Source organism: Sclerotinia sclerotiorum, genomic scaffold, assembly GCF_000146945.2.
Source record: "Sclerotinia sclerotiorum 1980 UF-70 scaffold_6 genomic scaffold, whole genome shotgun sequence".
In the NCBI taxonomy this organism is placed as follows: Eukaryota; Fungi; Ascomycota; class Leotiomycetes; order Helotiales; family Sclerotiniaceae; genus Sclerotinia; species Sclerotinia sclerotiorum.
Genome location: NW_001820830.1, coordinates 2,010,677 through 2,032,917, shown reverse-complemented (window position 1 = coordinate 2,032,917; position 22,241 = coordinate 2,010,677). Strand labels below are relative to the sequence as shown.

The following is a 22,241-nucleotide window of genomic DNA, read 5'->3' as shown; positions in this document are numbered from 1 at the left end:
TGGCAATTTTCAAAAATAGATACTGTGAGCTTTTTTTATGAGAGCCAGTCGCCAAGTAGGAAGTGTCTCCTGAAAAAGAAAAGGATGAAAAGATTGTTTTCCAGGTTCATACCATGTTTCGGCGCATCCATTATCAAATCGTTCGAGTGGTTGGATGAGATGGCACCCAAGAATTCTTAACTCCAGACTCCCGAGCCCGTCTAACCTCATTTGTGTAGGCAGAGCATCAAATTCGATGTGTACTAGGAGGTCGTATCGTTGTCATTACAGCGCAATTATTCTATTATTTGAGCTTGACGCTGGAGAGTCTCAGATATTTGCGCTTATTGGATTCCTTGGTAAAAATGAGTGAATGAATGAGTAATAAATAAATGAGTAAATACATGAATAATTTTTATCAATGACTAAAAAATGTTGAACAGAAATAACCTACTCCGTGCTCGAGTACGAACTCAGCGTTTTATCTCCTTGTTATGCTTTGCATTTCTTTGGCACCTCAAACAATCCTCAACAACATAGAGCAGCACAGCACACAGCCCCGGAAAATATCCCTTTGTAAATTCTTTCATAATCTTACAACTTTCGACCCAAAAAGAAAAGAGTCCGAAGACTTCAAAACTCAAAACATTTGAGTGCTCTGTTATCAATCAGTCTCATTCTCAATCTCAATCTCAATCACAGTATCTTCATCTCAATCTCAGCCTCTCTACTCCGTACTCCATAGGTAATTGATTGGTAGGAAAGCTAAGAACTACGGAGTACCTATCTATCTGTCTGAGAGAGGTGTTGGATCAAGGAACAAGCAGAGATACCCCGGTCAAACGGCACTAAGAAGTTCTTCCGACCTTCCGATACGAGACTGTCAGAAAAAAGACCTCTACCCAGAACCATCCAAGGATTCTCCATTTTTCAATTGTTATCCACTTTGTTGCACTTTCTGAGGTTGTCTCCACCAAGATTATCTTCCTTTCTCTCACTACTCATCTAATAACCTATACCACCGCCATACCTCTACTTTTCCTCTGGAGATATACAACAAAACCCAACCTGTCTTTCGTTTACATCCACGTATTGAAAGCTGAAGAGATATTCTGCTAAACCTACCACCATCGCTGTTTAATGAGAAAATGACCAATTGATGAATTATCGAACATGATACCCGATTGTCACAGCTACAGTCCTCTGAGTCGTGGTTGATTACAACTTGATATCATTTTGGCAGCGGAGATTGAATCTTCGGACGAATTACCTCTGACCAACAATTCACTACCTTTTCGCAACACCGTCACGATATCCTACAGCACCACAAGCTCGACCATTGATCTACGTCATAAATCCGCAACCGTATCTAGATTGAAGAAAGACACAAGGGCACACTCGGAGACGTTGACTCTTGTGATTCATTGGGTTGGAGCTTAGGAGAACGAAACTACATTGAAGAGTTTCCAGGGACCGCCGATTACAGTACTTTCAATCGCAATAAGGAATAAATATCAGACCTACTCGTTTCAACCTAACATTTTCCAACGCCTCCTTCGCTGCGGGGCTCACATATACCCATTTTTCAAAGATTCCCCATTATAATCATTAATATAACCATTTCGACAATGACGCGAAAGCACCCCGTCATGGCGCTATGGTCCACCGCGTTATGCTCTTCTCTCGCCATCCTTAGTACAATCTCGCCGGCCTCTGCGACTTCAAGTGCTGCATATGTGACAGGGACAAACTCTGCAGGAGACACAGTTCAGCTACTTGACAGCCGAACACCGGCTTTGTTCACAGGGAACTTTGGAGATTGCATGGGTGGACAGAGTTTAATCAATGTTACGACATTCGACGCGGCTTACTATGCCGATAACATGACCGTTTTGTTTCATCTAGCTGGTAACACGAATTTGCAAAATGAGTCGGTAATGAGTAGGTTTTCCTCGAAAGATGATTGGTACTAAGTTGGCTAACCTTGAAATTAGTACATATTGGTGTGCAAGCTTGTAGGTAGAATGATCTTTTATGAAGATGTGATACTAATGCTTGACTCAGATGGAGAGGATAGATTTGATCTGACCTTCAATCCATGTAACGCGAATTTCGCAAGGTGTGTGTAAGATTTCGTTTAATACCATGACTTGACTAACGAGTACAGTCTATGTCCCATGAATAGCAGCAAACCAATCAATGGCGAAGCTATTATTCCAGTATCTGCATCTGATGTATCTGGAATTCCTGCTATTGCTTTGGTGATTCCAGATTTTGAAGGCTCTGCTACTCTACGGGTATTTTCGAACAGTACACAAACGGAGATTGCTTGCTTTCAAGCTGTTATGAGGAATGGCGCATCATTTTCCCACCCAGCCGCTGTCAGCTCAGTCTTGGGAATATTCACAGCCATTGCAGTATTCTCCTCGTTTGCCACGGCCATATACGGAGTTAGCGTACCCCATATTAGAACCCACTACGCCCACTCTTTGTCAGTCTTGGTGGTGTTCGAAGTCTTTCAATCAATTTTCCTCTCTGGTGCTTTATCGGTGGACTGGCCCAGTGTTTTGCCGGCATTCTGGAGTAATTTTGCTTGGTCGGCAGGGCTGATTTATACCCATTCCATGATCAAGTCAGTCAATAGCTTCACTGGAGTATCCGGGAACTCGAGTCAAGTCGGTGGTGCGGGGTCTTCTATCATTAACAATAACGGTGGGCTGCAACAACAAATTTATGGACGTTCCTTGAAAAAGCTGCAAGAGTATAGCCATTGGTCCAAAATGGCAAAAGGAGATGAGATGGTCAAGAGAATAGGGTCGTTGACAAAACGTGCGACCAGCGAAAATTCTACTAAAGGATATGACTGGAATGGAACTCCCGTTGGAGCTGGATTGCCATTGCCTGGGACCTGGTCCAATTTCACAGGAACACTCGCAAATGTTGATATCCCGGCACAGGATGCTTTCTTGGTTGGATTTTTATGGTACCTGATCTTAATTGTTATTCTTGTTGCCTCCGCAATTGCCTTCAAGTTTATCTTGGAAGCACTGAACAAGATGAAATGGATGAAGGAAGATAGGCTCGTGTTGTTCAGGAATAACTGGGTTAGATTCACTGGGCTCATTGTTCTACGATCGATGCTCATTGCATTCTTCATGATAATGACCCTGTCCCTCTACCAATTTTCCTATGGGGGTACAACAGGCATCATCGCCATTGCAGCCATCATCTTCATAATATTCTTCTTCGGAATTCTAGCTCTTGCGTTCTACGCTTGCTATATCAGGCTCAGATTCGGCAATTATGGCTCGTCTCCGGATCGAATACACTTTCAACGAAAGAAAGTGATGAAATTTCTCCCATGGTACGGGGCTATAAGAGAAAGTAGAATGGAAGAAGGCGATAAAGCAAAATCTTCCGCTTCAGTATCTTTCTTCCGCGTGCATTATATTGACCAGGATAAGGAGAGACAGAGTGTACACCAGGATGAGGAATATACTGAACGTTTTGGTTGGCTCTCGGCTCGATATAGAAGAACCCGTTGGTGGTTTTTTGCATTTTGGGTTATTTACCAATTCCTCAGAGCTTGCTTTCTTGGAGGTGCTCGCGCTAATCCGGCTGCACAAGTATTCGGCAACCTTGTCGTTGAGATCATAGCCTTCATTGCTATGATCTGGCTCAATCCCTTCGAGGGCGCCCGTAATACAGCTTTGGCAGTTTACATGCTTGGAATCAGTAAGGTTGCTACTGCAGGTCTATCGGTCGCATTCCTACCACGATACAAGGTTGCACGGATCCCGACCACGGTTATTGGTGTTATCATTATCGTCATCCAAGGGTTCCTAACTATTGGCTTGCTCATACTTATCGTTCTCGGGGCCATTTCAAGCTACATGTCCATCATGCGCAATCGCGAGGAATTCAGACCACGTCACCTACAAAAAATTCGCACGAAATATTTCCACCATCTGGAACTAAAGGCGGTTGATCTTCCGCCACCACCACCACCGGAGCCTGAAGAGCCAAAGGAACCATATTTCAGTGTAACTCAAGTTCGTCGAGCTCCTAAGATCGAAGACGAGGATATCGTGCCGGAGATGCCGGAGATGAGAGGAAATCGAGATCCGAGTACGTCACAGCACTCGTTACCTATGGCTGGTCGAAGCAGAGCCGCTAGTATGCGCAGCCAACATTCAGGTTATGGCAACGTTCCATATGGAGCTCGAGTCCATCGAGCAAGTTGGAGTTCCAAGGACTTCCAAAACTGGCAGCAGGATGAAATCTCTAGAGGCGATTCTCCATTCAATGCACCATCAAGACGAGTGAGTGCGCACCATACTGCTAATAATTCTATTTCTATGGCTCCACTTGTACGTCCGAAGATGTCGCAGACAAGCTTGAGGCCCAATACACCGAAAAAGGAGAAAACTGCTCAATACGCGGATCAGAGGGTGGGTAATGCAAGCTGAGCGGAAGTAACTCTGTTACGAATTTATGAAAGGTGAACATGGGAAAATGAACAACTGCAGGGGGTGTAGTTGAGGCGTCAGGCGTATAGCCTTCATCACAATGTGTGTGGATGAAGGTTTACTGTTGAATTTACTGGATTTTGCATTCTAGCTAGCACCATGGAAGGATTATAGACCTTGCATTTGTTGAAATATAAAGGCATAGGCATTGGTATAGCATGGCATGGATGGAGTTATAGGGACTGCAGCGCTTAAATATCCTTGTGAGTTACGGCTCTGAGCGAGTTAATTCAATTCACGAAAATAGCAACAGATTTTCAATTCAATGACTTTATTACTCTTGGATGCTGGTGCTTTGTACTTCTTTGGTAAAACTTTGTGTTGAAAATATCACCTCTCATTTTCCCCAAATGTTTCATTTTTAACATTTTCACTCTTCACTTGGGCTTTTTTGTATCTTCACCTTTTCAAGCGAAGGGAATGAATGACCGTCAAAAGATAGAGTGCGACTTCCTCTCTTAAAAATTATGTCAATTTTAAAAACAGAGTTTCTCACGAAATTTCCTCTCTACATCTCAGTCCTACAATTCTTACTCTTTATCACTTTTTCTCCTCTATATTTTTCAATCACGCTACATTTGTTCATTTGTACTTTTCCTGTACTTCCCAATACTACTTACTTAAGACGACTTCCTCTTTCGGACGACAATTATCGAAGTATCGAAAACCAGTGGCGTTTTTATGCGCGAGCGCATTCACAACTTGTCGCATTTCACGCTTAGTGAAGTCAATTAGGTTTATTGAATTGAGGAAAATGTTTTACAGCCATGAAAGTACGTCTTCTATATACGCTCAACCCCTCCCTCCATAATTCACCATTTTCAAGCATTGCCTCTCTGTCGTATTATACAGACTTTTCATAGTCCTTTCCTAAAATCATCTCTAGTTCTCACGTCTCGGAAACATGGTGTTGCAACAGTCTGGCTCGTAGCGACCCTAGGCAGCAAATCATCTACTAAGAAAATCACTCGGAAAGCCATTCTCGATGTCGATGTCAAGAAAGCCTGTAACACAATCCTCGAGCCTGAGGCACCTATGGCATTACGTCTGCAGAGCAATTTGTTGTATGGCGTTAGTAGGGTCTACGGTCAGCAAGTGGGATATGTTTTGAGTGATACTATCCATGTTGAGCAGGGTCTGAGGAGTTTGGGAAAGAAGTTGGTGGGAAGTTTGGACTTGAACGGTGTGAAAGTCAAGTGAGTTTTGTGCAGTGTGGAGCAGAGTCACCATGAGCGGAACTGATTTTTGTGAAAACAAGACCAGCTCAATTGATGCTAATGGATGATCCTGCATTTGATCCTGACATGCCACTTCCGGGTCTGTTTCCGGATTACGATTTCAATATCGACGCCGATGATTTGCAAAACCGGGATTCACAACTTTCATTATCGATCAATTCACAACGTGGACGGAGTATCTCCATTTCCTCTTCGCAAGGCGCTTCGATCCTAGGTCTCAATATATCTTCGAGTCTCAGTGCAGGTGGTTACCAGCTCCCTTTCAATGATCCGTTCGTCCAGTCATCTGCACAGAAATCCGGCGCACATGGGAATGAGTTTGAAGGTGAAGCTATCTTGTTTGAAGATAATGATATTTTTGAGTTTGATCAAGATGGAGAAATTAGGGACTTCACCGCTCAAGACATTGCGTCTCGAAGAGCAGCAAGTACAAGTGCGGGGCCAAGATTTGGTAATGATTCAGCTGCCAGTGCAAGAGTTCGCAAGGAGCATGACGATGCTAGAGTTCAAGCTGGAGGTCACGGCCATATATACGATGAAGATGATATGAATATGGTTTTTGGCGATGACGATGAGCACCTGATGTTACCGGATGCAGTACCTTTTGCGGCCTTTATGGGTGGTTCTGTGCCTGTACATGGTCGTGAGCAATCAATTTCACAGCTGGAAGATTCGTCATCTGAAAGTGCAGCTGCACCTTCACGTCCTCGAAAACCGAAAATCAAGAAACAGCTTCCAATTGACCAAACTCAAGAACTGAAGAATTCGGACCTCTCAAACTGGCAAAGAGAGTATGTCAGTACTCAAGATGGTCTCAGTGCAGCAAAGCTGACAGCCAAGGGGCAAACATTAGCCAAGAAAAATGCTCTCATGTTCGTCATTGGAAACGGTCTTAACGGCGTTGGCATTGGTATTGGATCAACGAAGCTTCCAGGCCCTTTAAGTATGTTTTCAGGTGATGTACTTCTTGCGAACATCACAGGACGAGTTTTTGGTCCTAGAAAACGTCAAGCAGACTCTGAAAGAGATGAAAATATCCCTAGCAAACGGCTTCGCCATTCCTCCGAAGAAGTTCCTCGTGGTATCGGCGGTGATAACGATTTCGCTCTTCAAGTTGATGATGGACCAATCGGCACTCCGGTGGAGGTGGAAAGGGGAAGAGATGCAGCAGACACGTTGGCCGACTATCCAAGCAGCGCAATGATGCCTTGGAATTTATCTGCCAGCCAGAGAGCTCGTTCATCAAGTTTACGCCCCTCTGCTTCGCTTAGACCCGGTGGCAGAGGAGTTTCTGCCAGTCCCTTGGTGGGAAGAGGTAGTATTCTACTCGGTGGGGGCGATTTAGAAAAGTTCTCTTCACAGCAGGATATCATTATGTATGGAAGAAGTGATGATATTAGTACTAATTTAGGTGAGGGAAGTGGTGATGGTATGAACGTGGAAGAATGGGCAGGTGACGACCGAGAGAAAAGGGAGTTTGAAATGTTTGGACCAGCCGCAAATGTGGATACCCAGACGGCAGGACAAAGCCAGTGGGTTAGAAGCATCATGGATACCGAGAGTGAGAATTTCCTTGATTTTGTTAGGATGTCGATTGAAGAAAGGATTGGCGAGGATGAAGATGTCTTTGGTGAGCATGGAAAGCTGAAGGATAAGAAAGTGGGATTCGAAGAGCTGTTCGATCCGGAAATAAATAGTGAGGTTGTAGCAGCCCAGGCGTTCTTACACATATTGACTTTGGCCACGAAAGGAAGAATTTGGGTTAATCAAGACGAGGGTGAGAGCCTGGGTGTAGGTGGAAATGGATTGGGCGGGGAAATTTGGTTAGGGTGTCTGTAGTACTGTTGTGAAAGGGCATGGTGTTCACCAATTCGAGCTTTAAACGAACATGACTGGGTGGATAGGAAGCATTGTGCTGGGTATTCGCCTTATGTCAGCGTCTTACGGTAGGGATATGAAATATATCAAATCAGTGGAATGGGGAAAGGGGGTATGGTTTATGGTTGTTACAGTTTGCTATATTGATGGATGTTTTCTGAGGTACTTGTGAGGGATGAGTTACAATTGACTAATCATGTGTAGATGGGAAGAAAGGATATGTAACATTCGCTTAAATTACATTTGCTCGCAGAATCTATCATAAAATAGGTAGAAATACATCGATTAGTAATGATATGTAGATGCATAAAAGTGACCACAGCCTTTTATGATATCGTGAGCTAAAAAGCGTAGATAATACTGATGATACAAGGGTGCTATAGGAATTGTGTGAAATGGTGTTGAACAACAAGGACAGCACTTCAATAACAGCGCGAACACATTGCATACTGCCTTCAGCTTTTCTCCCTAAGGCAAAATCTCCACCCCTCGCCAATCCCAACATCTCCCCCTACTCTCGATTCCTTTGGTCGTTGCAACAGCCCACATCTTCTCCACCGCAAACTCCGGACTAAACAACTTCCCCTCCTTAACACCACCCCAAAAATCCTTGGACAAGCCCGTCTTTACCGTCCCGGGGTGATAGGAAATAGCCAATGCATTATCCCCATGTCTCATTTTGAGGAAATTGTCAAACGTCTTCGTTAGTGAATTAACAGCGGCTTTCGAAGCTCTATAGCTATACCAGCCTCCGAGTGCGTTATCTGATGTGGAGCCGACTCGTGCGGACATGTTGAGCCAGAGGGAGTGGGGAGGAAGGTTTTTGGTGTGAGGGAATGAGGAGAGGTCTAAGCGTTTCGGAGGGAGAAATGGGGAAAGGTGTTTGGTAAGGAGCAGGGGACCAATCGTGTTAACGGCGAATGTGTGTTGGATTTGAGATTGATCTAATTGAGCGGGGGATTTTTCAGGGTAAAGAATACCAGGGATGGAGAACGCAAGACGCAGATGGTGAGTTGAAGGAGGAAAGAGAGATGAGCATTTCTCAGCGGCGCTCGAAATGGTGGATTCGTCTTGGTGGTGTTAGGAATTTGTAATTGAGATTTGTGTTTTTGGAAAAGCGATTGGTCACTTACTTGTGACATCAACCTCCAATACCGTCAACCTCTTAGGATCAACATCTAAATCGGTCAAAATAGACCTTTTAGTTCCCTCGACATCCTTTCTTGAAGTTGCTACGACGGGGAGTTGTGTATTCTGAAGAAGATGTCGAGTTAGATAGAAGCCTATTCCTCGATTTGCAGGACAAACTAATGACCATGCCATTGCTTGTTCCTTCAATTGTTTATGGTATTGTGAAGATGTGGATGGGTGTGGAAGAAATTCATCCGGGGAATGTAGGAAATATGGTGCTTTGTTTAATACAAGACTTTTGACAGCATCATTGATTTATTTGGAAAGAGACATCCTTGCAAGCGCCGGGTGTGGCCTTGACTGGATTTATACTTTCACATCGGAAGGTCGATCCTTCAAAACCATTGGATTGCACTTTGGATCGGGATCGGGGTGTGTGGGGTGGCTCTACATAGATAGACTTGGTGACTGCTAACAGGAAATGATTTTCCAAGTTTGAAGGGACGTGGAAAAAGGGGATGTGAGTGTTCTAGCGAGATCAAATAAAAATTGCGAATCTATAATCACAAGGATGATAAGAGCTCATTATATAGTTATGTCTTCAAGCCATCGTAGAAACCATTTTTTTAAGAAAAACGCTGAAGCAATGTAATAAATGTTTCTTTCCATCCCAACACCATGCCTGCCAACATTGGTCGTTGATAGCCAGCCCAAAATATAGATTATATTATAATAGTAACAAAGATGAGATATCTTTCGATCATCTATCACAAAGCGACATCTTGAAAGCTAGCATTTCCTGGTGTTTGATTGCCAGAAATGTTATCGCTCGATTTGGTCAAGTCATCCGCTGATACCCCAAATGGCGCTGCAGGTCGAAGAGCAAGTTTCTGTTGCTCTACATCTGAGGCGCGGGATTTTTGCTCTTCGGGTACAGCTGTCTTTTCTGTCCCATGCTTTTCTTTTCCTCCTTCCGAGTCGCTCTCGGAATCTTCTTCTTCTTGCTCCTCTCTCTTCCCCTTATCTGGCTTAGGTGTATCTTTTGCGGGTGGAGTAGGAGGAATAGTGTGACCATTCGTACCGTTTGTGTTTGTGGGCGGGGGTGAATTAGGTGGAGTTGCTACTTGCTCCTTCCGTGGTTCAGGCTGTGCTGGTTGAGGCGGAGGTGCGTTCGAAACTACTTGTCTCTGTTTTGGATCTGCATCAAGATAATATTGCCTAACACCTACAATTCTTCCGCCTCTTTCACAACCCTCAACCCATTCCGGTCTTACAACTGGAATATTCATCTCAACAGCTTTCTCCCAAGCTATACCTCTTCCCTCTGTGGTCACAAAGTGTGTGGTGTCGATCCTCACAGTATCTGCTATCTTCGCCCCGATCCTCTCAACTGCCTTGACAAGACTCTCCTTCAATGCAGCAGGTAAAACACCAGGTGTAACCGTGATGCCACTTAAATCCGTCATCTTATGTGTTTTTACAACCACCCTCTCACTACTAAAAGTCCCAGCACTTGTTCTCAGTACCAGATGAAACGAATATTCCGTATCAACCGCCAAACCACTAATCTTCGTGCTCAGCATCTGAGTGGGCCGTGGGATGTTTCCAGCCTTTTGTCCATTGCGGAAAAGGGAGAGGGAGATGACGTCTGCGGTTGCCAACTCAATAGGATCCCATTCCAAGACGACGGAAGTTTGAGTTGCATTACGACAGCGAAGGACTGGTGCAGATGGCTCTGATGCACCAAAGGAATTGAAGATAGAGTCTTGAAGAGCTAGGAATGACTTTTGGGATTTATCCTCCGAGATAAGGTTTCTTGCAACGGTGATATCGACGATGCTGCCAGAGGTAATGTTGGGTGGAAGAAGAATAGATGGAAATTCAATCTGTGAGGGGTATTGTTAGTTATGGAGGTTGAGAGAAATGGCATGTGCAATGACCAAGTTGTGTATGTACGCATGAACAGTCAATTGAATCAGGACCGGTACCGTACTTATTAAATGAATAACTTACAAGTCGTTTATCTTGAGTTAATAAGACAGCCACTCCGGCATCAACTTTACCCACGGTAAGTGAGATCAACATGGCGAAAGGGGTTCAGCTCTTTTAGTTTGTGTGCCAAAGGAAAAGGGAAATCTTTCAAGATACGTTGCGACAGCTTTGCGATTGCGATCTTCCAAAGGTTTAGCCTGGAAGAGCTTCAATGTGAGCTCAGGCGGCGCTAATTGGCTGGATTTTAATACACGACCGCAAGCTGATGAAACATTTCTGGAGTGAAGTAGCAGGTAATACCTACGCATTTCTGAGGAAAACACAAGTAAAATACAGCTAGACATTTTATATTAATATTTTGTGCGTATATCAATATTTATATTTATATTACTCTCTATATATAGTATCCTTGATCTGTTGAAGTAAATTGACAATGTAGCTTTTATATTTTTTGGGTGTAGTCTTCCTAACTACCTACTGTTCAAAGATTACTTCTATTTCTTTTCATTTTTGTGATTGCCCATCCCACCGAATACCTTGTTCTTCTTTAAGGGTTTCTTCTGTGGCGACTTCACTGGTATGCCATTCTCTCCTCCCCTCATCCTACATCCCATCTGGGCTCTTTTCATGTCATTGATTCCGTTGCCTTGTTGCTTGGAATTCTGATATGGATTTGTTTGGCGACTTCCGAGCTCCTGCCCCGACTTTCGTATCATTGTGGCCACGGCCATCTCAGCTTGTTCTCGCAAAACATCCATCTCAGCAGTCAAAGACCCTTCTTTGGTAGATATTATCATCGTACCAACTAAATCATCGTTCTTCTTGTTCCTTCCTATATCATTAGATACCTTTCTCCCTGACAAGTCGTAACCATGCTTTTTCAAGGCCTCTGTGATTGCAGTTCTGACCCTTCGTACCATATGGGTTCGTATAACTTTCTTGTTTCCTCCATTAAGTTTCGCACAAAAAACAGAGATCCATAAGGGAGAGGTTTTATTGGCGAGAAGGTGCTTAATGCGATAGTGGTCCGAATTGTAAGTTTTTAACACTGCTGGAGCTTGATGAGAGGAATAGGCGTGGCGAGAAGATAGCCTATAAGAGAAACACTGATCATTCCCACTTACACCTTTGAAGGATCCATAAGCTAGAGCATCTGCTGATATGAGTTCGCCAGAGCGCATCATTTGCGAGAACTTGGCTTCCACAGCAACCGCAGCTCTTGAAGCCATATGTGGAACGGATGTCTGAATTTGAGGCGATATTCTTCGTAAATATTATCAACTACCAACTCATATTGTGTCTCTGTTTTATAGGTGGTAAGAGAGATCTTGGAAGATTGGGCAGGCTCGAATGAGAGGACTGTCGTATTCGTGATAATAGTCTGCACTTAATTCATATTGTGCTGTGCTGTGCTGTCTGTATTTTCGCCATTATTGTTCTGGATTCAATGAATAGCGATGGAGCCGTAACAAAGCGAAGCCCATTTGATCAGTTCGGACCGGAACTCTGGATTAGCGTGCCTACCTAGGTGCTGATTAGGCTTATACCCCACTACTAGTGAATGGTGGACCACAGTTATGACACTACCTACCTTTAGTCTATCTCCAGTCCAAAAAGAAATAATTAATTGCTAACTACCTACTTAAACCGCCTCTTCTTCCTTTCCTTCATCCACCTCCACAATCCACAATCCACAACCAAAAATAATTATCGCAAACCACAAAACTTTCCAAAGCAAGATCCAAACGAAATTCAACAGTAAAGTAAAACACCAGTCAATATGCCTAAGAATAAGGGAAAGGTAAGACACCGTCGCATTTTCTTTTTGTGTATTAAAAATATTCCACCCCACAATCTTAGTTCAGGCTGACACGATTGCGAAAAATAGGGAGGAAAGAACAGGCGTCGTGGAAAGAACGAGAACGACAACGAGAAGCGTGAATTAACATTCAAGGAGGAAGGTCAAGGTAATATACCTTCAATCTTTTACTCCCTACAGCTGCTCTGCTGTCTATCTCTCCTTGTCGCCTCAACTCCAAAGCCTTTGCATCGCGCACACAACTAACCAGCTATCCTTACACAGAATATGCCCAAGTCATCAAGATGCTCGGAAACGGTCGTCTAGAAGCTCTCTGCTTCGACGGTACCAGACGTCTTGCACATATTCGAGGAAAGCTCAGAAAGAAGGTCTGGATCAACCAAGGAGACATCATCCTTCTCTCCCTCCGTGACTACCAAGACGAGAAAGGAGACGTCATTCTCAAGTACAGCGCCGACGAAGCCAGAAGTCTGAAAGCCTACGGAGAATTACCTGAGAGCGCAAAGATCAACGAGACCGACACTTACGGACAAGGCGAGGATGGAGATTGCAACTTCGAGTTCGATGACGATAGGGATAGTGGTAGTGACTCGGACGACGCTGCTGATGGAGGAAAGGGCAAGGAAATTGATATCGATGATATCTAAATCTTTGGGGGATTGATGTGGTCCCCTCCACGAAGGTCGACTATGGTGGTTAGGGGGATGGAAAGAAAGACTGTCTTCTCTCTCAATCTCGTTGGATTTGGTCATTGTTTCACTCGCTGGATCCCGAGAACCTCGACAGGCATTTTTCCTTCTAGTGCTTCATCTTGACTGGCGATATGTATATAGTGGGAGAGACGTTATACACATATTGACCAGCGTTTTTCTTTCCATTTCTACGTAGCGTAGACTGAAGACTATCTGAATATCAATAAAAAGGTATCTCAATTTGAACATTTTATCTGTGATCCATGGCTCGAATTATGACTTCATCAAACTGTCTAACTCCTTGAATGCACAATCTCAATATCCGATGCATAACATTTCAGGTTTTAATGTTCTTGATCGATTTGACTAAAACTCTTCACACTTGAGCTGCCATATCCTCTACGCCATCCACGTTGCCCTGCAGCGGCCAATTTTGACTCGTAAGGATTTGACCAAATGCCCACCCTTAACTTTGCCATGGCACAATATACACCAAACTTCATTCCATTTTTGTTTCATTTCTCCCCTAGATTAAACAACCAATCGCACCACTGACCATCTACCAATCATCATCTTCCGCTTCGTCATCTGATCAAAAATTAGCAAAGGACATAGAATCAAGATTATATAGAGAAACTCACCACTAGCACTAACTTTCTGTTTTCTCTTGTTTAAAGCAGCTGCCAATGCATCTGCCAACCCCCCTCCGCCTCCAGAAGATGCACCAGCTGGAGGAAGTCCGCTGCCTGCAGGTCCCGTATCTGCTCCCGGGACCGCAGCTGCACTTCTGTCTCTAATTTGTGATCGGTCAACTTTTTTGAGAGCTCCGATACCACCAGCTTTTTGAATATTTGCCATCAAGTCAGCGCGGTCACCAGTAGGTTTGGGTGGCGCTGGAACACTTGAAGCATAGCCAGAATCGCGATTTGGAGGAGGCGGTGGAGGAGGAGCTGGCGGCCCATTTCCTGGCGGTGGTGGAGGTGGAGGAGGCCCGCCAAACGATGGCATAGGTGGTGGGGGTGGGGCAGGTGGAGGTGGCCCTCCAAATGAAGGGGGTGGCCCCAGAGGTGGAGGTGGGGCAGCAGAAGATGGTACAGGAGGAGCCGCTGATTGAGGTAGAGGCGGTGGTGGTGGAGCGCTCATCTGAGGCAAAGGGGGTGGAGGAGGTGCGATGTCTCTCGGAGGTAAAGGTACAGGACGAGTAGAAGCAGGGGGCAGTGGCGGTGCGCTCGGAGATGCTGGAGTTTTTGGTGGTAAAGGAGGAGGAGGAATGTGTGCAGGCGGGATAGCATGGGCACTATTCGATTGATGGATATCTCTAGGAGGTGGGGGCGGAACGGGGCCTCTTTGTGGAGTAGGGGGTGGTGCTGTTGTTCTTGTCCCAGTGAAAGGGGGAGGGACTCCATATCTCGAACCTGATTCACCTGGCTCGTAATCTTCAATAGGCGTTTTCGCAGGCCTCGGCGGTGGAGGTGGCCCGGGATTAGAAGAAGCATGTGCTCGAGAAGGCGCCCTATCGTTGGTATGCGCAAACTTGCCAGCATCAGCGATTGGTGGTGGAGCTGCAAATCTAGGGGGTGGTGGTCCTCTGGGAGGTGAAGGCTCTCTTGGAGGTGTTGGTTCTCGAGGGATATCTGCTTTAGATCGCCGTGGTGCAGGAGGTGGAGGTGGAGCCCCTCGTCCTTGACCGGCCGTGGAACTTTGAGGACTATCGGAACGTGTTCGAGGGGCCGCGGGAGGTGGCGGTGGAGGAGGGGCTTTATTTCTTTGATTTTCAATGCCACTCGGCGCAGGTGTTATGCCTTGTTGAGATTGTTGGTCTAGAATATATTCGGCAATAAAATCTTGGTTATCTCTAATCATATCGTCTGTAATACCCATCTGCCTCAAGTCCTCGCCCCATGTTTCTCGCCAATGAGGATCGATCGCTTCCAAAGCTGCGTACTCAGGCTGCCCTGACTTGAAGCTCCCACCCGAATGCCCGTGGTTTTGTGGTGGATGCGCTGGTTGTGAGGGCGGAAGAACATAGCTTGGGGAATCGGGAGGAGTAGGTTGTATCGATGGAGCGGAAGAATGTCGGTGTCCACTAAAGATTCCTCCAAGGAGACTATGTTTATGAACTGGAGCTGCATCACCAAAAGGATTGGCTTTCGTAGCTTTACTAGCATTCTTCTCCCGATCATTCATTTTCTTCATGAACGTTTTAGCTTCCTTCTCGTCCACGAAGGACAATCCAGCCAGACATTCTTCAGTTTCGAAGGTGTGAAAGAATGTTCTATCCTGATTATATGACCATGTATCATATATCTCCTGATCCCATATAACACCTCTATTCGCAGACTATAGTATAGGAAGTTAGCTTTCTTAATCGATAAGATATCGCGACAAAGGTGGAGGGGAACAACTAACTGAAACATCGACGAGTTTTATCCAGTAGGTATTTCCAACAAGATCGTTCGCAAGCACTGCTGCTCCCTGTAAACCAGTGTAGGTCCATTTATGACGATCAGGGTAAGCAACGTATAGACGGGCCACCGCTACAGCCTGTATTTTGTTCGAGGCCTTTGGCACCATGCGTTTGACCGTCTCTTTATCATCATCCGACAGTATCGAAGGCATTTTTCAGGCTTATGAGGTATCTTCCGGTCCCGATAGACTCTTCCACTCTATGTAGTATCTGTCTTGCTCCTACGATTTGCACTGTGGTAAAGGGTTTGAAAAAAGCGTTCAATCGTGTGGGAGATTGCTCTCGTGTTGGCCGCACTTCTCACACTTCTCACAAGCATTGGAAAGTAGGGATGATTGCGAAATGATTCGTTTCCTATCGCAACGACTTGACTCGAGGTAGGGGCCTGGACCCAAAAGTAAAACGAATGATACTGGTCCCTTAGGTCGTCAATTTCTGCAGCGATTATTATTATGTGCTTATATTCACAATGATTTGAACGGTCAACGTCAAGTCAAGTTGGGCACAGATCATTGAGGGTAATTGCTGCTGCTTCATTTAATAAAAGCCAAGATATTCAGCCACCGGTCGGGGCAAAGCCACGAAATGATCCGAATGTCAAAGAAACGGGTTTGGGGGGCATCGCATCTCACAATTCCACCCCAGTCTGATTAAACCTTAGTAGCTGCCTAGTAGGAGGTACCGTACCTTTATGAAAGTACGAATGCGAACTCCTTTCGTATTGCTTCATATTACATACATACTTCTGTAACGCGCGTACTTGGTCAAAGCTAGCCTAACCTAGTATGTCCTTTCAAATCACCTAATACGATATCATAACTTCATATTATGAGTAGGTAGATACTTGAATATGCAGATGTAGAGGTTGATAATGCTCAATCGATGCCAGTGACTCGTGACCGGTGACAAGATCTTACGTTAATCGTTGCCATGGAGTAACCGACTTGCAATGGAAAAGGGATGCGAAGGGATATGATTACTCTTGCTCATGGGGATATCTACATGCACAGCAGACAGTGCACATTGGTATAGTCGATAAGGACAGAAGTTTCATTTCCTTGCTAATCATATATATACCAGAATGTATTCATCACCATCCGTTTCCTTGACCATTCCACCTGCGAACGCCAGCCATCCATGAGTCCTCGCTTCATTACCTTTCGTTTGAAACGATCGTATAGTTCGTGTAAAGTTATTAAAGTCTATTGAATCAGTTTAGTCTATCAGACAAAGTAGAGCAGGCATACCAAAGAGCTTTACTTATTCAAAGCAGCAGTCCTTGCTTGACGATCCGCCTTGGATCCTTCTTGCTCCGGCATACTTTCAGGAACAACCGGCCCTGGGTTTGCCTCGTGGTGACGGAATTGAACTTTATCTCCTCTCACTTCACCTTGATCATGAATAGGATGGTCGCTAGCATGGCTATCGGTTTTCGAGGATGAGTTCTTCATAACGTGCTCAGTTGCGGCACCTGCACTTGATTCGTGCTGGTGAGTTTCGTCTGGACCAGTTGGCATGATGTCGGGAATATTGTTTAATGATTTACTTGGCTTTTGAGAGATGAATGGATTTGCAAAATGTAGATTGTAAGCTTAGATTGGCACTTTGTAGAATTAGATTAGATTATTGTTTTAAAGACCGAGTCAATATTAACAGGATTCTTTCACTCTATATAAGTCATATTGCCCCTCATGACGTAGGCGCCGTTCGAAGACCACGGGATGGTCTCTGGCTTTCTAGTTGTAGCTTCAACTACCAATAACTTGGTAATATTTTCAAGATTTCAACTTAGGTAGTGTATTGAATTAACCATTAAAACACGTTATTTCTCCAGACCTTACCTAAAGCAAAGCTAATCCGAAAATACTTGAAAATAGGTACATGCGGAGAGTTATCGTACGTGCTAATGGAAATCTAGCTTAACCTACCTCTGACATCGTGTGTGGTTCGCGTCAACCTTCAAAATGATCAGCGCGCCATGATCTCTCCAAAATGTCTTCATTAATCGGTGAACAGCAACCCGTGAAGCTGTCGCTACCATTGGTAAATTATTCGATGCAGCTCCTCGTGGGCGGGATGCTAATGGACTGCAGAAATATCAACAAGAGATATTTCAAGAGCTTCGACAAAAGGATGAACTTGTCGTCCTTGCTCGCGGTCTCGGCCTTTTAAGACTTGTTACGAACCTCCTCCACTCATATGACGCGGCAGGAAATAATCTCATACTATTGATTGGTGCAGATGATAGAGAGAATGGATGGATCGGAGAGGCATTGGCTGAGCATGCTGCCATTAGCATGGCTCCCAAAGCGCGCGGTCTTTCGGTAGTCAATACGGATCTCATGAGCGTCGGCACAAGAGAAAAGATGTATGCACAAGGGGGGATATTTAGTATCACATCTAGGATTCTTGTTGTTGACCTTTTGACCAATCTATTGGACCCAGAAACTATCACAGGCGTGGTAGTCCTACATGCAGATAAGGTTGTAGCTACATCACTGGAGGCGTTCATACTTCGCATCTACAGACAGAAAAATAAGGCTGGATTCCTCAAAGCCTTTTCGGACAACCCGGAACCATTTGCTACAGGATTCGCGCCACTATCGACTATGATGCGAAACCTATTCCTCCGCAATGTCTCGATATGGCCAAGATTCCATATAAATGTTGCGCAAGCTTTGGAAGGCAAGAAGAAGGCCGAGGTCATTGAACTCGAAGTCTCAATGTCTGATTCCATGCGAGATATTCAAAATGCCATAATGGAATGCGTAGAGGTTAGTATCGGAGAATTGAAGAAATCGAACTCCGGATTAGATATGGATGACTGGAACGTCGACAGTGCTCTGCATAAACAATTCGATATGGTCATTCGCAGGCAGCTTGACCCAGTATGGCATCGAGTCAGTTGGAAGACGAAGCAGATTGTAAATGACTTGACCGTGCTGAGAGGGATGCTACATTCTTTACTAACATACGATGCGGTTTCATTCAATCGTCATTTAGATATGATCCTTGCTGCACACCAACCTCCCGCAGGATCTACGAGGCAAAACCAATCCCCTTGGCTATTTCTTGATGCGGCACATACCGTGTTCGATACCGCAAAGAGACGGGTTTATACCGGCAAGGCTGCACGAACGGAGGATGTTGATTCTTTAAAGCCAGTGCTAGAAGAGCAGCCAAAGTGGGCAGTACTTGCTGAAGTGCTAGATGAAATTGATCGAGACCTCTATTTCAACCCCGTCCCAGTGGATGATTCGAATGGCACGATCTTGATCATGTGTACGGATTCTGCTCAATGCTGGCAGCTGCGGGAGTATCTTCAAAGTATGCACGCTCGTCCAGATACGGACGAGGATAATTTGGATAGAGAACAGGAGCCATCGGCGGAAATTATGATGAGGCGGAAACTGCGCAGCTACTTGGAGTGGAAGAAGAAGTTCGCTAAGATCAGCGCGGCTCTTTTCAACGAAAATCAAAATGCACTAAGCGGTGCTAGCAACACAAACAGTATCACGAACAACTCCCGAGGTAGGGCTCCGGCGAATAAAAGGAGGAGAGTTAGAGGTGGTGCTTCGAGCTCAGGATCCACACGTGCTACAAATGGCAGCTTACAAGCTGCAGAAGATAAGCCTCTCGAGGTTGCCGAACTGATGTCAGAGATAAAACCCACGGAAGTGGAGGCATTACAGAAAGAAGAAGTCATTGCAGATCCTCTTGACGATATGGAAGATTACTATCAGCTTTATGAAATGAAGGACCTCGTAGTTGCTCACGCCTATGACGGGGATATGGATGAGCATATTCTCGAAGAGGTAAAACCGCGGTACATTATCATGTACGAACCCGAAACATCTTTTGTTCGTCGGGTTGAAGTTTATCGATCTTCACACAACGATCGAAACGTCCGAGTATACTTTCTTTACTACGGTGGATCGGTAGAGGAACAACGTTACCTGTCATCTACTCGCCGGGAAAAAGATGCCTTTACCAAGCTTATCAAGGAGAAGGCCAATATGTCTGTCGTACTGACTCTCGATGCGCATGGTATCGAAGATCCACAAGAAGCCTTTCTCCGTACAATAAATACTCGTATTGCTGGCGGAGGACGTTTGGCCGCTACTGCTCAGCCACCACGGGTCGTAGTTGATGTCCGAGAATTTCGGTCCTCACTCCCATCTCTGCTTCACGGTCGTAGCATAGTAGTAGTGCCATGCATGCTTACTGTCGGAGATTATGTTCTTTCTCCCAACATTTGTGTAGAGCGCAAATCAATCAAAGACTTAATCTCGTCATTTAAAGACGGTCGTTTGTACACTCAAGCTGAGTCTATGCTCGAACATTACAAGTCACCAATGCTACTCATTGAATTCGATCAAGGCAAATCTTTTACCCTTGAACCATTTGCTGATCTCTCGGGATCATTATCCTCCGTATCGGCTGCAAATGTATCATCGGATCTTCAATCCAAACTCGTACTCCTCACTCTCGCCTTTCCTAAGCTTCGCATAATATGGAGCTCTAGTCCGTACCAGACTGCCGAGATATTCGAAAGTCTCAAAAGCCAAGAACCCGAACCAGATCCCATACAAGCCGTAAAAATCGGGCTGGAAGGTGGTGCAAGTGCCGAGGATCAAGCTTTCAACCGGGAGCCTCAGGACATGCTAAGAGTTGTACCAGGGGTTACAGGGAAGAATTTGGGTAATTTGGTGGTGGAATTGGGGAACATTAAGGAGGTAGCTAATGCAAGTTTGGAGGAATTGGAGCCGGCTGTTGGGAAAGAGGCTGGAAGGCAGATTCACCGGTTCTTTAATAAAAGTGTGCTTGAATGATGAGGCACGCGATGCACGAAATGATCCGCAGAATGTATCAAATCCAAATACGGCTACTAAATGGATATCTAGTAGGCCTCGACCTTTCTCAATTTAATCCATGTTTGACGGTCCAATTTCCTTTAGGCTTAACCTGCAGCTCAGGAAAGAATATGTTTCGGTGTGCAACATGTTTCGTCTATCGCTTATGTGGCCGAATTTTGAAGTAACACGAACGACTAGCTAATCTAATAAATGCTATGTATGATAAGCTACCAAACTCAGTGTAGATGACTGTGTGAACGAAGTGAATGACTTCAATTTAAATTACTACTGTAATAAAGAACTAAGCGAACGCGAAAGAGACTAGCTCTTTTAGTAAGTCTATATAAGACTTACTACTTTCAATATGTAGCTAGCTCTTTAGACAGAATACAATTAGACATACAGGACCTACGTAATCTGTGGGTGCTACGTCTTCCGTATCCTTCTCGTACCAACAATGACCAAACCACCACGCTTCGAAATCAACCATTCTAGGTTTCGAACACTGATACCACACTAACTATATTTCGTTTTGAAGCACAAGTACAACTCGGTGTTATGTTTGCCAGCACCCACGTTCGGTTTTTCGCTCTCCTATCGTTTTTCCCATTAAATATGTCTAGAATAAGGGCGGAGCAATGGTCATTGTCACATACATGTAGTGTCACTTTTATATTCCGAAGTGTGGTTTGCTTATGAAATGGATGAAGTGGATGAAAGTGGATGAAATTACGTGTATGCACTCACGACTCAAGGAATGTTGGGACACCGCGATGTAACCGCATGTAGTGGTGTGCGTATGTACCTAGTTTCGCATAGAAAAGTATTGATTCGATGAAGGGATTAAAACATTATGAAAGCTGAGGAAGAAAGCTTGTACTGTAACTTCCATCTATCATATGTATCAAGGTCAAACACTCTGGTCAACTTGTCTTGTGAGATAGTACTGTTGTACGAGAAATCTAGACCCCAAGAAGATTAGATTGCCCTGAAGGGAGAATGTGAAGGTATGGATGGATAGACACGAGTAGATGACCTTCTCTTCCATGTTGTGAGATCTTACATTGTACTCAAGATATCGGAGAAATGATTCCATTTCCTATGCCATGGAAATTAAGATCGATCTCCCCTCATCAATTCACGATAAGTAAAACATGTCGATCAATGAAATTCTCAATGTCCATTTTCTTAGATCTTTTTTCTGATTTTTTTTTTCCCTGGATGTTTCCACCTTTGGGATGGGGAGAAGAGCAATATCGACAGGGAACCTTACGACCTTGGCTTATCTTACTGCACTGATTAAGGAATCAAAGCATGGACTTGTTGTCATTGATGAGGTTCATCTAGACAATTTTGTAATTCTTTCCAGGTAGTGGTACATAGTGATACAAATGACAGGCAGGTCTGGGGATCTACGTCATAATATGTCAAAACATGGAGACCAATCTCGATCCTTCCATTCATCCTTCTATCCATTCACCCCACCCCATCCTTTCCCTATTCAAAAAAATCCAAATGCATCATCTCATAAATCAGAATCAGAGATAAAGGGAAAAATGGTGAAAAATCTCCATCAGATCTACAAAGCCGATTTATTTCCCATCCAGTAACATCAAAATAAACATTAACCAGGGGTTCTTGTTCATGTGGCTGGTGACAT

At 44.5% G+C, this 22,241-nt stretch overlaps 9 protein-coding genes across 9 annotated transcripts; 3 read left to right on the top strand and 6 right to left on the bottom strand.

The window, feature by feature from the left end:
* Positions 1–1,607: 1,607 nt before the first annotated feature.
* On the top strand, positions 1,608–7,585 carry SS1G_05606 (hypothetical protein; the record flags this gene model as incomplete). Its single annotated transcript, XM_001594126.1, has 7 exons — positions 1,608–1,920; positions 1,974–1,994; positions 2,044–2,098; positions 2,147–4,301; positions 4,756–4,816; positions 5,395–5,704; positions 5,767–7,585. 7 exons carry the CDS (start codon positions 1,608–1,610, stop codon positions 7,583–7,585), a joined length of 4,734 nt encoding a protein of 1,577 aa, XP_001594176.1.
* A 507-nt stretch (positions 7,586–8,092) lies between these two features.
* On the bottom strand, positions 8,093–8,416 carry SS1G_05605 (hypothetical protein; the record flags this gene model as incomplete). Its single annotated transcript, XM_001594125.1, has 1 exon — positions 8,093–8,416. One exon carries the CDS (start codon positions 8,414–8,416, stop codon positions 8,093–8,095), a length of 324 nt encoding a protein of 107 aa, XP_001594175.1.
* A 333-nt stretch (positions 8,417–8,749) lies between these two features.
* SS1G_05604 (hypothetical protein) lies at positions 8,750–9,160 on the bottom strand (the record flags this gene model as incomplete). Its single annotated transcript, XM_001594124.1, has 2 exons — positions 8,750–8,878; positions 9,128–9,160. 2 exons carry the CDS (start codon positions 9,158–9,160, stop codon positions 8,750–8,752), a joined length of 162 nt encoding a protein of 53 aa, XP_001594174.1.
* Positions 9,161–9,522: 362 nt separating this feature from the next.
* SS1G_05603 (hypothetical protein) lies at positions 9,523–10,840 on the bottom strand (the record flags this gene model as incomplete). Its single annotated transcript, XM_001594123.1, has 2 exons — positions 9,523–10,641; positions 10,769–10,840. 2 exons carry the CDS (start codon positions 10,838–10,840, stop codon positions 9,523–9,525), a joined length of 1,191 nt encoding a protein of 396 aa, XP_001594173.1.
* Positions 10,841–11,241: 401 nt separating this feature from the next.
* On the bottom strand, positions 11,242–11,976 carry SS1G_05602 (hypothetical protein; the record flags this gene model as incomplete). Its single annotated transcript, XM_001594122.1, has 1 exon — positions 11,242–11,976. The coding sequence occupies one exon, from the start codon at positions 11,974–11,976 to the stop codon at positions 11,242–11,244; it is 735 nt and encodes a 244-aa protein (XP_001594172.1).
* A 551-nt stretch (positions 11,977–12,527) lies between these two features.
* On the top strand, positions 12,528–13,213 carry SS1G_05601 (translation initiation factor 1A; the record flags this gene model as incomplete). Its single annotated transcript, XM_001594121.1, has 3 exons — positions 12,528–12,548; positions 12,636–12,714; positions 12,831–13,213. 3 exons carry the CDS (start codon positions 12,528–12,530, stop codon positions 13,211–13,213), a joined length of 483 nt encoding a protein of 160 aa, XP_001594171.1.
* Positions 13,214–13,817: 604 nt separating this feature from the next.
* Positions 13,818–15,877, bottom strand: SS1G_05600 (hypothetical protein; the record flags this gene model as incomplete). The annotated part of the gene is made up of 3 exons (XM_001594120.1): positions 13,818–13,846; positions 13,900–15,598; positions 15,668–15,877. 3 exons carry the CDS (start codon positions 15,875–15,877, stop codon positions 13,818–13,820), a joined length of 1,938 nt encoding a protein of 645 aa, XP_001594170.1.
* A 1,104-nt stretch (positions 15,878–16,981) lies between these two features.
* On the bottom strand, positions 16,982–17,242 carry SS1G_05599 (hypothetical protein; the record flags this gene model as incomplete). The annotated part of the gene is made up of 1 exon (XM_001594119.1): positions 16,982–17,242. The coding sequence occupies one exon, from the start codon at positions 17,240–17,242 to the stop codon at positions 16,982–16,984; it is 261 nt and encodes an 86-aa protein (XP_001594169.1).
* Positions 17,243–17,717: 475 nt separating this feature from the next.
* Positions 17,718–20,557, top strand: SS1G_05598 (hypothetical protein; the record flags this gene model as incomplete). Its single annotated transcript, XM_001594118.1, has 2 exons — positions 17,718–17,768; positions 17,819–20,557. 2 exons carry the CDS (start codon positions 17,718–17,720, stop codon positions 20,555–20,557), a joined length of 2,790 nt encoding a protein of 929 aa, XP_001594168.1.
* Positions 20,558–22,241: the final 1,684 nt, after the last annotated feature.